Source organism: Ictalurus punctatus, chromosome 20 (genome assembly GCF_001660625.3).
Source record: "Ictalurus punctatus breed USDA103 chromosome 20, Coco_2.0, whole genome shotgun sequence".
Lineage (NCBI taxonomy): Eukaryota > Metazoa > Chordata > Actinopteri > Siluriformes > Ictaluridae > Ictalurus > Ictalurus punctatus.
In genome coordinates this window covers 21,649,362-21,663,726 of record NC_030435.2, presented here as the reverse complement: position 1 = coordinate 21,663,726, position 14,365 = coordinate 21,649,362, and the positions used below count along the sequence as shown (strand labels likewise).

The 14,365-nt window shown below is 44.5% G+C and overlaps 1 protein-coding gene across 1 annotated transcript in view; it reads right to left on the bottom strand.

Annotated features, from left to right (window-relative positions):
- Nucleotides 1-14,365, bottom strand: part of hecw1b (HECT, C2 and WW domain containing E3 ubiquitin protein ligase 1b) — a 37,135-nt gene that overhangs the window by 9,603 nt on the left and 13,167 nt on the right. Inside the window, exons 4-15 of the mRNA XM_017495923.3 lie at nucleotides 13,700-13,794; nucleotides 12,805-12,880; nucleotides 12,244-12,413; nucleotides 6,626-6,768; nucleotides 5,730-5,830; nucleotides 4,306-5,622; nucleotides 3,644-3,745; nucleotides 3,229-3,379; nucleotides 2,026-2,138; nucleotides 1,628-1,749; nucleotides 1,143-1,328; nucleotides 802-936 (exon numbers count right to left, since the gene is read on the bottom strand). Coding sequence (XP_017351412.1) covers nucleotides 802-936; nucleotides 1,143-1,328; nucleotides 1,628-1,749; nucleotides 2,026-2,138; nucleotides 3,229-3,379; nucleotides 3,644-3,745; nucleotides 4,306-5,622; nucleotides 5,730-5,830; nucleotides 6,626-6,768; nucleotides 12,244-12,413; nucleotides 12,805-12,880; nucleotides 13,700-13,794 — 2,711 coding nt within the window. The remainder of the gene's footprint in view (nucleotides 1-801; nucleotides 937-1,142; nucleotides 1,329-1,627; nucleotides 1,750-2,025; nucleotides 2,139-3,228; nucleotides 3,380-3,643; nucleotides 3,746-4,305; nucleotides 5,623-5,729; nucleotides 5,831-6,625; nucleotides 6,769-12,243; nucleotides 12,414-12,804; nucleotides 12,881-13,699; nucleotides 13,795-14,365) is intronic.

Sequence of the window (14,365 nt, the reverse complement as noted above, 5' to 3'; positions counted from 1 at the left end):
GATATTTCCATTTCCCATTCTCACACAGTGATTTAAATAGGATTTTGCAACGTTTATGAGCATTAACAAGCTAACTAACAGACTCACATTACTAGTCATGGATGGAGAAGAGAATTCCTAGAGAATCGCATCTCAACGTTTTATACTATTTATACCATATTTAAATCACTTGCAAATGATTCAAGTCGAGTATTAATGAAAGAACAACGGGTTGGAAATTTTCATCTGTTAAATCTGTTAGAGTTACACGTAATGAAGTTAATATGACGGAGAAAAAACATCTGCAGCCTGGTTTACCGAGAAAACGTAGACGTCGACGCTGGAGACTCCTTCCGCAAACGTTAAATAAATCGCACTTTTTTTCGTGGAACGTTTTCAATACGTTTATTATTGCGCTTCGATTATACGGAGCGTGCATCCCGAACAAGTCCCTGCGAATTAGCTGTTACTATAGAAACGGCGATGTATAAGAACGAGTGCATTCAGACGGTATAAACCTGTGATTTGAGGTGCAGTTAGAGGTGTATCGTTATAGTAACAGTGATAGTGAGAATTCAACAGCATTGTGGTATGAACAGCAATGTTAATTCCATCGTTACCGTTACGTTACTTTATAGTTTGTTAGCTATCGCTGTGTAGAAATTTATAGAAGAGTTAGGGGAACCTAACTTAATGTACAGCGTTAACACGTTTGTTTTTTTCTCCAAGCGTTGGCTTTAAAGATGTTTATAGGAGCTTGTAAAATGTGCCATTCATTTGAATTTCTCACACACACACACACACACACACACACACACACACCTCTCCTGCACTGTAGCTGCGCAATCTCTGCAGATGTTGCCGGTGAGTGAGGTGGTTGGGCAGCCTGCCGTTCTGCAGAGGGATTCTGGGGTCGATGAAGGTCGTGGCACGGCTATTGTGATCCACAAAGAACGACTGCAGAGTCAAACGAGAGAGAGAGAGAGAGAGAGAGAGAGAGAGAGACTGTAAAAGTCAGCACTGTTCAAAGCTGCTGAAATATCACTGTATTTTGGTGTCGTTCACATGAGCCGGATTCGATCCGGGTCAAGTTGCGGATTTGTTACACATACAGTATATATACGGAAGAAGGATTTAATGGCAAGGTCTCAGTTTGTCGCTACCTTTCCCTGGGGGTCGGTTTTAATCTCCCAGCCCCGTGGCAGCTCCGTGTGGGAATCAGCGAAGCGGTTCAGGAACGAGACGAGATCGCGGTTGTGCTGGTAGCGCTCGAAGTTCCGCGCGTCCCTCCTGATCTTCAGGATCATGTGCTTCAGACACGAGCTGTTAGTGAACATGCGATATGCGCCCTATCAGAAACGGAGAGCGGGAGAAAGAGACATGCGTTCAGCCACGCAGACCATATCGAACCACGATAATATGTCGTTTTTCAAAAACAAGCTAGGATTATCGCTAGTCAAATAACTCGACGCCTTTATAAATACACTAATGTCCTCATGCAGCATGTCCCGAGAGGCATCGCATTGCGCTTACAGGCTTCAGATGTATTTCATTACACTTGAACACCTGAAGTCAGCTTCTGTCTGTCAGATTACATCTGCGCAATACAGGTGTGTACAGGTGTGTGAACGCGTGTGTACGAGCTCACGTAGTTGCCGTGGAGCACGGTGAAGAACTCGGGGTGCGTGATGAACTTGACGGCTGGACACTGCAGCAGCAGGGTGATCTTCTGACAGTGACTCGGTGAGCAGTGCGAGTCTCTCCTCGACTCTGAGAGACAGAAACATGAGCCGAGAGGAAAGAGACAAGATAATAATGAACAATTCTTGCACAAATCGTACATTTAACTTTAAATTTAAACACAAAGCTTTAAATTTAAAGCCGTCCTGGCTCCCCCCCATTATTATTATTATTATTATTAATAAGTTAGATAGCTTGGTATTTTTGGGTGAAGCATTACTTCACTAAAAGACAGGTCAGGGTTATCCATCCAATACAGTACTACTTTATGAGCTGTTAAGAGATGTGGGTTTATGTAGCTCTCACCGCTTGTCTGAGGCGGCGAGTCGGTCTCTGTACTGCTACTCCTCTCCACTCGAGGGTTCCCTCCGTCCTCTTCCCTCCTCTCTGTCGCCATGGTCCTCTGGATGGTCTGATATCTGAAACAGAGAACAGTTTCATTCCACAACATGGCTACCTCCATCACATCTGCTAGATAGTCATGGAAGGAAAGATCTTGAACAGAAATTGCTTTCTGTAGCCCGAAAAAGAGGCTGCGGAATACGGGCATTTTAACCGACTTTGGAGCTCTATTTTGGGTTAAAACGACACCTCCGACACTGCTCCGGAGCTCGTTACGCTTCAATCGAAAATGTTCCCTGGGTCTGAGACTTAATAAAATTTTTGGGAGAACTTATAAACATGTTTATTTATTTTTAAGATATGGTGAACCTGTAGTTTTACATTGTTTATGATTCAGAAGAAGAAGAAGAAAAACACTTTTCAGTCATAACTTTTCTTCGTTAGAACTTTGAGAATCAATTTGGATCGAATCGTGAATCTGGGTAGCTTGAATCGAATCAAATTGTGACCTGTGTCGTGTCGTGATTTTTCTGTCCACCAGGTGGTGCAAGAGTGCCTGTTTACAAGTCCTTGGTAGGAGCATGCTTTCAGCAGGACATAATAGAGCGATGGAGGAGTGAAGGGAAGCAGCGCTCTCGAGTTTCACAGAGGACGCAAATCCACACGCCGCATGAGGCTAAATCGGAGAGAATTCGAGGCGGCCCACGTCGCTTTCACTTCCCCTCTGTAGGTCACTCCACGCATCCTCAAACCGAAGTATGATGCACTTTACACTGATGATTCATCATCCACAGATGGACCACTCTCAATAAAGTTCTTGGAAAAAAAAAAAAAAACAGCTGAATCTGTATCCCTAAAAGTTCAGCCGAAAATAAAACCTACACGGCGTTGCTGTCGAAAAGTAAAATCGGCTTTAACGGAAGTGAGAACAGGAACGAACTCAAATTTAATTTAAGTATGAAAGGATAAAAAGTGTGATCGTTGGCAAACTGCTGTGGTAAAGGAGGAAAAATATCACATCCGGCCTGGTCGTTGATTATTTTCCTATAACAACGGCACAAACCAAGTGTTTTATTCCTTACTCTGAATGCGAAGGCACACACACACACACACACATACACACACACACACAAACACACACACACACCCCAAAACACACAAACACACCTCCTGTTGAGCTGCTCCATTTGCTGGATGGATCCGGACCTGCGCAAGCCGTCAGGCGTTGCTGCTGCTGTTGGTCTTTGCCATGTGGTGGTACGGTTAATGTGATCCACGTAGAACACGCGTCCATGACTGTCGATACGCGCCTCCCAGTCTGCACACGCACACACACACACACACACATGCCAGAGAGAGTGAATGGTGTGATAGAGTAACAGCGATAAGCAGGCAGATTTGAAAAAGTCATAATGAGGTAATCCTTACAGCTTGGCTCAGCACACTGGTTATGTGTGAAACAGAGATAAGCGGAAATCTGATAAATAGTGTGTGTGTGTGTGTATCAGTGATGGGTAAAAAATATGCAAGCGTCATTGACTAGTCCATCCAGTGACTGGGTAGTCCAGAAGGGGGCGCTCACTAGGAGGAAGGGGCTCGTCGATGGTGGGGTAGTGGTGGGGGTCCGGCCTCAGAGCAGGGAGATGGCTCACTGGAGGGTGACTACATGGCAGAGGACACTCTCCTACACACACACACACACCAAAAACAATATATAATAAAACTATCTTTAATTTAGCATTGAGCGTCTGACACTGAAGACACCGGAGACTCCTTCCTTAAATGCAAAATAAACATCTCCTTCCTAAAAACTTACTAATAACAATCTGTTTATTATCAGCCTTAGATCATGTAACACGTCGACCATACAGGATACAGGTCCCATTGAATAAGCGGTTACTATAGAAACGATAACATATTAGAACGAGGGCGTTAATATAAACGTTTGATTTATGTGACAGCTAGCACTACTGTCGGAGCTTAAATAAAAAGCCTTCTGATCAATCAGATTGGAAAATTCAACACTTCAAACTGCAGAAAAGATATTAGATGTCTGGAGAGATGTGTTTTCACGACAGCGTTTACATCAGTTAGACACTAATCGAAATTCAGCTCATCTATTAAAATTTAGCACCATTCCTACTGGGATGAGTTTGGCACTCATGTACAACACGCTTTCATAAAGTATGAATGACAAGAGCATCAAATAAATATGTGCCGTATGTCAGAATCGCTCAAACTCACTCCTGTTGCTTGTCCCAGCTCCTGGGGACTCTCCATTACCCACGATACCATGTGGACTTTGCACATGAGTGTCAGGCACTTCCTCCCACCTTGTTCCGTCCCTCGTCCGAGTCCGCAACCCCTGACAAGGCTCCACCTCTAAGTCCAAGATGCCATCGAGCCCGTCCATGTCGTCCTCGTCTTCCTGTGAGGAGAACACGCTGCTCTTGGTGCATCGTGCGCTGTCGAAAGACGCTGCACGCATCGCGCCTGCACCCCTCGCCACCATGTGACTACAGCACGGCACCGGGCTAAGGTCAGCCTCACCCTCGCTCTCACCTGGCGACCTTTGGTCTCTGACCTGACCGTCGGACCCTAGTGCTTGGCCGTCTCCGTCTAATATCTGCACGAGTTCGGAGAGGCGCTGGTGCGAGCGGCTGCGAGGAAGGGAACGGCGTGGGCCATTGGGAGTCAGCGGCTCTGGGGCTGCACCATCTTCATCTTGCTCCTCCTCTTCCTCCTCTTCTTCTTCTTCTTCTGTTTTAGAGCTTTCTGATTGGTTAGAGGGAAGGCTGTGGAGAAGGTGATGGAGACGGATGTAGTGCGAGCGCGGTGTCTCGGGTTCCTCGCACGTCGAGGCGATTACCGTCTCCAGCTCACACACGGGTAGTGAGCACGGACGATTTTTTCTCTTTGCTGCACCACGCATCCGGAGTGAGCAAACTTCCTCTTCTTCCTGATCCTCATCCTCTGCTTGAGCACAATCCTCAGGGGAGACAGGTTGAGGTTCAAATCCTCCCGTTGCATTCTCCATTTCTTCCGCCACTACAGCAGGGGCCGCAGCTGTACTTTCCATAATTTCTATATCAGCTGCCTCCACATGATTTGTCTCTTGACTGTATCCTTGTCCTTCTACTCCTGTCTCTCCTTGCTCCATCTGCTCCAGAGCTGCCACTTCCTGTTCACTCCCTCTGTCTTGCTCAGGCGTCAGGACCTCTACCTGACTCCCTCCATTTTGCTCCAGGGCTTCCACATCTTGCTCACTGCTCTCTCCGGGTACAGATTCTGCCTCCGGGACCCCCCCGGTGTCCTCCGTTTCCTGGATCTCTGTCCTTCCCACGTCTGCCTCTAAGGTCTCTACATCCATGGGAACTTCTACTGAAGACGTGTCCCCATCCAGAGGCAGATCAGGAGCAACCAGATCCAGGCTCATGGTGTCCTCGGCTTGGACTGGAGCTGGATGTTCTCCTGCCTCCACTTCCCCTGGCTCATGCTGCTCGGGTTCCTCAGGCACTGTGGTACACTCGAGCTCTGTGCTGAGGGACATGTCCTCATCATCTAGAGGATGAAGAGAACACCAACATCAGCTCAGAGTATCAGAAATCCAGATAAACAATCCCTGCCTATTGAGCGTAATTGCGATGATGAAGTCAGTTAGGACAAACCTGGATGAATGGAGGAAGTGATCTCAAATCGGAACTGCAGCTGACCGCTGACATGCTCCGTTGGCAACCTTCGACCCAAAGTGTAGCTGACCACTCGGTCACTGTGGACAGAGAATAAACAAGAAATTCTGTTTATGAAGATAAAGATGGGATATCTTTAGGACGCCGGTCACCTTGATGTACTTTCTATAAGAATTTTGCAGACAGCACATGATTCTGAGTCAAATATCGTTGAGGGGACAAAAATAAAGCAGCGGTAAGCACCCACATTTAAGACATTTAGGGTTTTGCTACATCTGGACAGCAGCAAATAGTGTCTCCACATCAAAGCTCCAGGGTCCCCAGTTCGAGAACGAGCTCAGGTTACTGCCTGTGTGGAAATATGCATGCTCTCCCCATGTGGGTTCCCTCTGGGTTCTTTAGTTTCCTTCCACTCCCTAAAAACATGCCAGTAGGTGGATATAAATAGTGGAGGTGTCAATGTGCTCTGCAATGGCATCCCGTTCCTCCTCAAGACCCTGACCAGGACCAAGCGTTACCGAAGATGAATGAACGAACTCCATTTGGAACCCTGGGCCAAAAATAACAACAAACCAAGAAGCATTTAATTATTTTTCTTTGGCCAATTCTAAGTTCTTGTCAATACCGAGCCTGATGGACTGGCAGCAAGGTTCAGATGAGTTCGTTGTTGTCAATCCATGGTATATGTAGACGAGATGAAAATGGTATAAAGATGAAACCGGGTCTTGTCTTGGTAGAATTTAGGATTCAGTCGCTGCTTAGCTTCAAAAACAACATCAAGCCATATATAGGCAACTCCATGTCAGGCGACAAAATTGTTCGAGGGCGAAGACACAGATTATGAATTCTTCCTGACCGGTATGTGCAGAACTTACCCGATAGCATGCTTCTCCAGTAATCTCTGCACCGGCATGGACAGTTTGCCCAGGAAGCGCTTTATAATGGGTCTGCTCTTGGCAAATTTATCCTTTACCTCAATCTCCAGCACGTCCGTGGGTAAAGACACAAAATTAAACCTCTGTTGTGAGAGAGAGAGAGAGAGAGAGAGAGAGAGAGAGAGAGAGAGAGGAAGTGAGAAGAGATAAAATCAGGTCCAATTTAGTGCTTATCACAGTAAAATCAACTCAAATTCAAAGAACAGAAGAAGCCTATATAAAAATGCAGTTTGAAATAATTTATTTTTCTATACTACAGTATATGATATATGTATAAATATATATAATAATTGTATAATTTCAGATGCCTTAGGGGGAAAAAAACTAGTCGAAATACAGCTTTTTTATAGCTGTATCTAACTCTTTTTCTTTCTTTCTTTCTTTTTCTTTTTTTTTTTTTTTTAAATAATAGTGTTTTCTCTCAAGTTATACATGTGGTGAAATTACTGACACCCCTAAGGAACATTTCAAATAAATTCAAACAAATTGTTATTCATGCCCTGTTTCCCTGGGGGAGAAATATGGAGTTGCACAACTTGCAAAATGCCATTGTCATCCCACTACCAATTACCAAAACCAAAGAAATTTCAACACACCATTAAGCACAATTAGGACCATAAAAAGTTCCACATGTCTAAAATTAACTTCCCCAAGCATCATTAGAACTACCTGCCACACAACAGATATGAAAAGAAAACAACTGGAATTTGGTCACACTGAGTTAGCACGCATACAGCTAACGTTAATGCTAGTTACCTCAACAAATGCTTGTTGGAGTTTATAAATTTACAATACATAGGGTATACTGTATTTATTCAGTCAAAACGAGGTACATATACCTCAACAACACTTTAGCATGCTAGCTAACTTAGCTAATGTTAGTCAACTGCAAGATGTTTTGGTTAATGTTAGTTAGCTAGTAGCAGCAGCAGTAGTAGTAGTAATAGTAATCCATTACTCCAAGCACTTTTCTAAACATTTGTTACAACCATCTTCACAATACCCTGAGAGAAAATAGACTCACAATACAATAAACCTTTGAAAACTTGGATTAAATACACCTGCAGTGACAGCAATGCTAAATGCAACAGCTACTCCTAAGAAATACTACAATCAAGATACTGAAATGGGTTTTAAGACTGTATCTGATACATAAATGTTACTCTACAGATAAAGATAACCATCTAGCTAACTAACCTAACATTAGTTAGATAGCTAATTAACATTAACCACTAGCTAACTTTGCTACGATTGGTTTGCTAACATGAACAGAACATTAACTGAACAGTTAACTAGCTAACAGTTAATATAGCAAGTAAGGTGGGTGTATTTTAGGTGACAAAGAGGTGCTGTGCATTTGCTGCCGTAGGTCTGCAGCGAGATATGAATCACGTTTTTCTGACCCAGAAACGAGCGCCAACCTTTCACAGAACAAAGCAGCTCAACTCTGGTCCATTTTTCCTTAAAGGCAACTAACTGTTTCAGAAAGGAGGGCTGGTTTGGCTCTGGGAAGGGGAAAGCTACGGCAATCACTTTATTCTTCTTATTCTTCTTCTTCTTATTATGGTTACAATTTGCCTCATAGCCAGCAGAGGGAACCAAAAAAATTGTACACGGCTCCTTTAAAATGAATAATAATTACAATGCCACTTCCTGGTGCATACAAGCCTCTCGGCCGGCTATCTGCTCCCTCTCGGCACGATGTTTCGACGTGGAACACGCCGGAAGTTCAGAACACCTCTGATCGCCGAAAGCCTTCCATCAGCGGGAGTGTTTTTTTTTTTTTTTGTATTTGCCTATTTTTAATGGTTTGCTCCATTTGTAACAGCACACTGGCATATGGCCAATTTCTCTCTCTCTCAGCAGGAGTACGATTTCTTGGGTTGATCTCAGACAGAGGGACGCGAGCTAGAAGGGGAATCGGCGAAACAGAACAAATGTGCGGCGTGCTCCTAATAACAAGAGCAGAAATAAGAGCTCTGGGGGAAGAAAGATGGAGGGGGGGTATCCATTATTGAAAACACTGAGAATATAACAAGGAGACTGGATGAGTGCCTTTTGCTTTTGTGTCTCTATGTGCTGTGATTTCTCCCAGATCATTAAAAAAAAAAAAACTGTGTGTCTACGCTGTTCATGCATGACGCCAACAAGTCTTCTGTTTTTGTGTGAGTGTGTGTGTGTGTGTCTGCAGGCAAGGTCCTATCTAATCCCTAGCTGCCACGGTTGTGATGCATCGGCACAGGAAGCGGTGGGTCTATGGGAATGGCAGAACTGCACAGATTGTGAAACAGGAGATGAAAGAAGAGAAGAGAGAGCACTTTTAACCCTCGCACAGCATCTCCGGCAACACACATACTCCACACTTATGCTTGCTCGTTCGAATCAGTCATGGGCTTTCCAATTTATTTATTCTCATATTTATATCCCCTGGGTTAGAACGTCTAGGTGTAATACTTAATAATGTTCTAACTGATAAGAATTTTGTTGTTTTTTTTCCATCATTGTGTAATTTAGGTGTACGTTTTAAACCCAGTGACAAAGATCAGTAAGTGATGTTGATCGGGTGATGGTGTCGATTTTGGTGTCAGTTCCTCTACCCTTCCATCGCTGGTCTTCTCTGAGGGAGGAGGTTAGACGCTAAGAAGCGAGAAGGAAATGACAAAGCACTACTGCAGCCCGTATGCACAGGCGAAGGCGAAAAAATTAAGACCCGAGGCCCCTGGCATAAAGTCTCCGATGGAATGCGGACTACACTACCCAGCATGCCTCTGTCATCTCTGTCTTCCTTCGGGGGTCATTACGGAGAAGACTCCATGTTAGAACTCTTAACCAGCATTTAACGGCATCAAAAAGATATCAGAGAACATCATGATCGTTCTTGGTTGCTAGAGCATTTACGGGCATGGGCACTAAGTAGATCTTTATACTTGTACATAGAGTGTGTAAGTATGCGTGTGTTTGTGTGTTTAACCGCGAGGGTGGTGGGGGGAAAGAAGAAAAGCCACAGCTGGAGAGACCGCGAGCCGTGGGTGAGGTCGTTCTCCAAGGCAAACGGCAATAAGCCGCCTCAATCGTTTTCCCTTCACAGAAAGATGAAAAGGAGATGATTCCTCCCACCCCCTTTTGAACCCTCGCCTCACTCCTCTCTACCAATCTTCCCTATTTTCCACATCTCTACATGTCGACCTACTTTCCCTCCTCCCCCACAGGGCTGGCTCTCAGCGCCGGGTGCTTCAATCACTCACGTGATGAATCCCTCTCATCTAAAGCTCTGACTGAAAGCCGCCGATCATTTATCCAGATGGAGAAGACCTAACCGGAGCCATCCTTCCAACCAACAAAGGCGTATCCGTGTTGTCCGAGTGCTCTCTGAGGTACCGTGTACGGGGTTCTGACTGGCAATCTTTAGCCAGTTTTCTCGACAAATTTAGTCCGAATCTCTGAGACTCCCCCGTCTGAAAAGGAGGGTCGCTTCCTCTGCGATATGTAATGGCATCCTTTCAAACCGCTCCTCATACAACAACACTGGACAGCTGAACGCACTCGGAGGCAAGTGGTTACTCCACATCATAAAACACCAGCCGTCCGTCATTCTTTACCCCTCCAGAAAGAATAAAAGGAAGTGATTTCCCCTTTCGCACACTCCCCTCTGTACTGTATATCTTGCACACTGACTTATTTTCCCTTTAGACAAGACCGAACAGATGCCTGGTTAGAGTCTCTCAGATACACACAGAAGATGGAAAAAAACAAAAACGCCATCCTTCCCACTCAGAGAACAGGGCCAATTATGCTCTCCGGGTTGCCAGAGAAATCAGGCTCGTAAAAAAAACCTTAAGTATTTCCCTTGCAAACTACAAGCAACGCTATTAAACACAATATGACTACTATTATTGCCAAAAATATTCATGAACTCTCAAATTCCCTGAACAGTTCCTTCAAGATACTAAAATCTTCTCATATTATATTATGGGAAATGTTCTGCTGGGAAATCTTGGGTCCTGGCATTCATGTGGATGTCACTTTGACACGTACCACCTGCTTAAACATTGCTGAAGACCGAGTACACCCCTTCATGGCAACGTTATTCCCTAATAGCACTGGCCTCCTTCAGCACGATAATGCGCCCTGAGACACTGCACAAACTGTTCAGGAACGGTTTGAGGAAGATGACAAAGAGTTCAAGGTGTTGACTCGGCCTCCAAACTCCCCAGATCTCAATCTGATCGAACGTCTGTGGGATGTGCTGGACAAACAAGTCCAATCCATGGAGGCCCCACCTCACAACTTAGAGGACTTAAAGGATCTACTGCTAACGTCTTGGTGCCAGATACCACAGCACTCCTTCAAAGGTCTTGTGGAGTCCATGCCTTGACGGGTCAGAGCTGTTTTGGCGGCACAAAAGGGAACCCGATACACAATATTAAGCAGGTGGCTTTAATGTTATGGCCGATCGGTGTATAGTTTACGGTCGGTGATGTGGAACGTCCGCGAAACAAGCTAGCTCCTGTTATCGCTTACGCTATTGCGTCCTTTCCTCATCAGCCTCTCGTTTCTTTTCCCTATCTTGAAGGTGATACGTGTTACACTGAGCACATTAATATAAACCTGTCATCTGCCTTGTAGCCGGAACTACAACCCCGCTTCCAAAACAGTTGGGACACTGTGTAAAATCTCGTAAGCCCGTATGTTATTGACAGTCGAACATAGAAAACATATCAAATGTTTCAACTGAGGAAATGTACTGTTTCAAGAAGAAGAAGAAAAAAAAGGTCGTTTTGAATTTGATGGCCGCAACACGTCTCAAAAAAGACGGGACGGGGGCAACAAAAGCCTGGAAAAGTAAGTGTGATTCGATGTGGGTTTATAAGATGTGCAAACCATTGCATTCTGTTTTTATTTACATTTTACACAGCGTCCCAACGTTTCTGGAATCGGGGTTGTACTATCAGATCTTCTGACCAATCAGAATCTTCATTTACTGTATTTTGATTTGGGTTCGGTAAACAGATGCACACAGCAGACTCGCTTGTAAAACCCGTAGCATGAGATTTGCAAATCATGATTATTAAATACACTCCTATATTTTCATTTGGAGGACAGTCAGGGAAGGGCGACATTAAAACACTACAACAGCGTGCTCGGATCTCAGAGAAGGACATGAGAGGCTTTTAGAAGTCCAGGTGTAACACGTAGGAGCATACACTTTTACCATCCACTTTATTAGGAACGCCTGCACGTCCATGCCGTTATCTAATCAGCCAATCATGTGGCAGAGGCGCAATGCAAAATAATCACGCGGATACAGGTCAAGAGCTTCGGTTAATCTTCCCATGAAACATCAGAATGAAGATGTCTGTGACTGTTGTTGGTACCAGACGGGCCGGTTTGAGTATTTCAGAAACTGCTGATTTGTGAGTCTGTGCCCATGATAGCAAAGGATTCCAGTTCTTGGCTGACAAGATTGGAATCCAATGTGAAACATTAACTGAAGTGGATGGTGAGCGTACGTGCATGTGTGTTCGTGTTTGTGCATATGTATGGTCATATCTCCCCACCTCTCTCTGCCACACGGGGTTGACGGTGTTGCAGACGATGCCTGATCTTTTCTCCTGGCCGTGGTGTGGTAAAGCAGGGAAGATGCTGTGTTTGCCCGGGTGGATGGCGATCTTCAGGTAGGGGTCCGGGTTGAAGAACATACCCTTCTTTAAGCCTGTCGCCTGGAAATCTGAACACACACACACACACACACACACACACACAAGCACAAGAAATACTAAGCGGAAACAAGCTTCACTCAGAAGTCCAGCAAATTAAATGCCCAAGGTAAAGAAAGCTGAAGAGTTTTAAAAGCCCTCGTCTGCTGGCTCAGCGCTCGGCTCGTCGCTCCAAGTGTTTATGTGAGCGTGTTTACGTCGCCCCTCTCCGGAGGGAAACCGTGGCATGTTAGGATTTGTAAGTGAAAGATTGCAGTGGCGATCGATAACAAGCGTCCCTCAGGAGTCACTAAAAATAGAGGTCAGACTGAAAATTTATCTAAGCTAATTACTCTCTCCTAATTGGAAAGCGCGCTCGTGGCAGTTGCTATGGTAACGTGCTTGGGGCGGTGCGTACTCTACCTGACAGAGAGAAACTGATGAGTCTTCGCCTGCCCTGACTCTGAGGCACGTCGTCCACAGCAACCGGCTTGAACACCTGAGCGAGGGAGGGTGAGACAGAAACGAAGAGTGGGTGAGGGGAGAGAGAGAGAGAGAGAGAGAGAGAGAGAGAGAGAGAGTGTGAGCTCATCAGAGAGAAAAGATCCCCACACCTCACCTAAACCCCCTCACCAACCGCTACCACATGCTCGCACATATGCACACACACACACACACACATTCTGCAGAAGCTGAAGTTAAAGCCACAATAAAGTTAGATCAGCTTTACACTCATACCAAACCTAGAAAATACACACACTACTTGACCAACAACATCCTGTCTTGCTTTTAGTTTCTAGGTTCATGCAAGACAATGATTTTATCCCATCAAATAAATAAAAAAGCTCTTACTGCACTTCCTATACATTGAATCCTCGATTACATATCAATCTGGGCATCGTCTATTCTCAGAAGGACCGATACACAAGTACTCTTCTGTAATTCTTTGTGATGATTAGGTAGGATCCGAGTCTAATGTGTGTGAGATCAGAAATGATAAACAGGCTGCCTGAAGCTGAGCTTATATTAATAGACTCAAGATGATCCGTGCGTATGCAAGCCCGAGGCCTAATCCTCACTCAAGAGGAGACGATGAAACTCTCTAAAGCAACGATTGCGAAAATTTTAAAAAAACAATTTTTTGTGAAATTTTTTAAAATCATTTTTATGAGTTCAGTAATAAAAATCGTCCTGCAGTGTTACTCGATGATGATGATGATGATGATGATGATGTACTGCAAACATTGTAGTGCAATGTAAAAGTTACAGGGTGAAGTTGGGTCACAGTGCACACACACACACACACACACACACTCACCGGCGCTGAAGGGTTCCTCACGGTCACACTGGGTGTCGTTGCCCTCAAGGCGCCGCTCACCCCGTGGTAGTACTTAAAGCAGATCTTCGTCTCGGCTGAGTAAAAGAGGAAGAGGTTCAAATTGACCACCTACTTTTTTTAGCGCGGCGGTTGTGCAGTGGTTAAGGTTCTGTGATAGTCATCGTGCTGTATCATACCTGACCCTGTGCTCTGACCTCAGCTTCTTAATTAATACGGTAACAGAATGCATTATCATGATGGTTATCACTTAACTATTACCATTATTAATGGCTGTTCAGATATGACTCATTGGCCGTTAATGTACAGCATATGCTTCATTATGTCCTGATTAGAAACGTTATAAAAGCATTACTTACATATTAATATATGCTTACATGTGGACTTTATAGCAAAGCATTACCCTCTTAAACATCTACTAGCCTCCAACAGTTTCAGAAGCACTGTGATATAAAAATAAATAAATAAATAAAAAAGCTACCACTTATGTAAAGTAATCACAGCAGCACAGACATCATCAGAGCTGCCAGTCAAGTGTGTAACAGGTTCTTTTCATGACAGACGGTCCCTTTTGAGATTTTTTTTTTTTTAATAACACCCTACGGCTTTGTACTTTCGCATTAAAATGGCCTAAACAAATCAGACCAG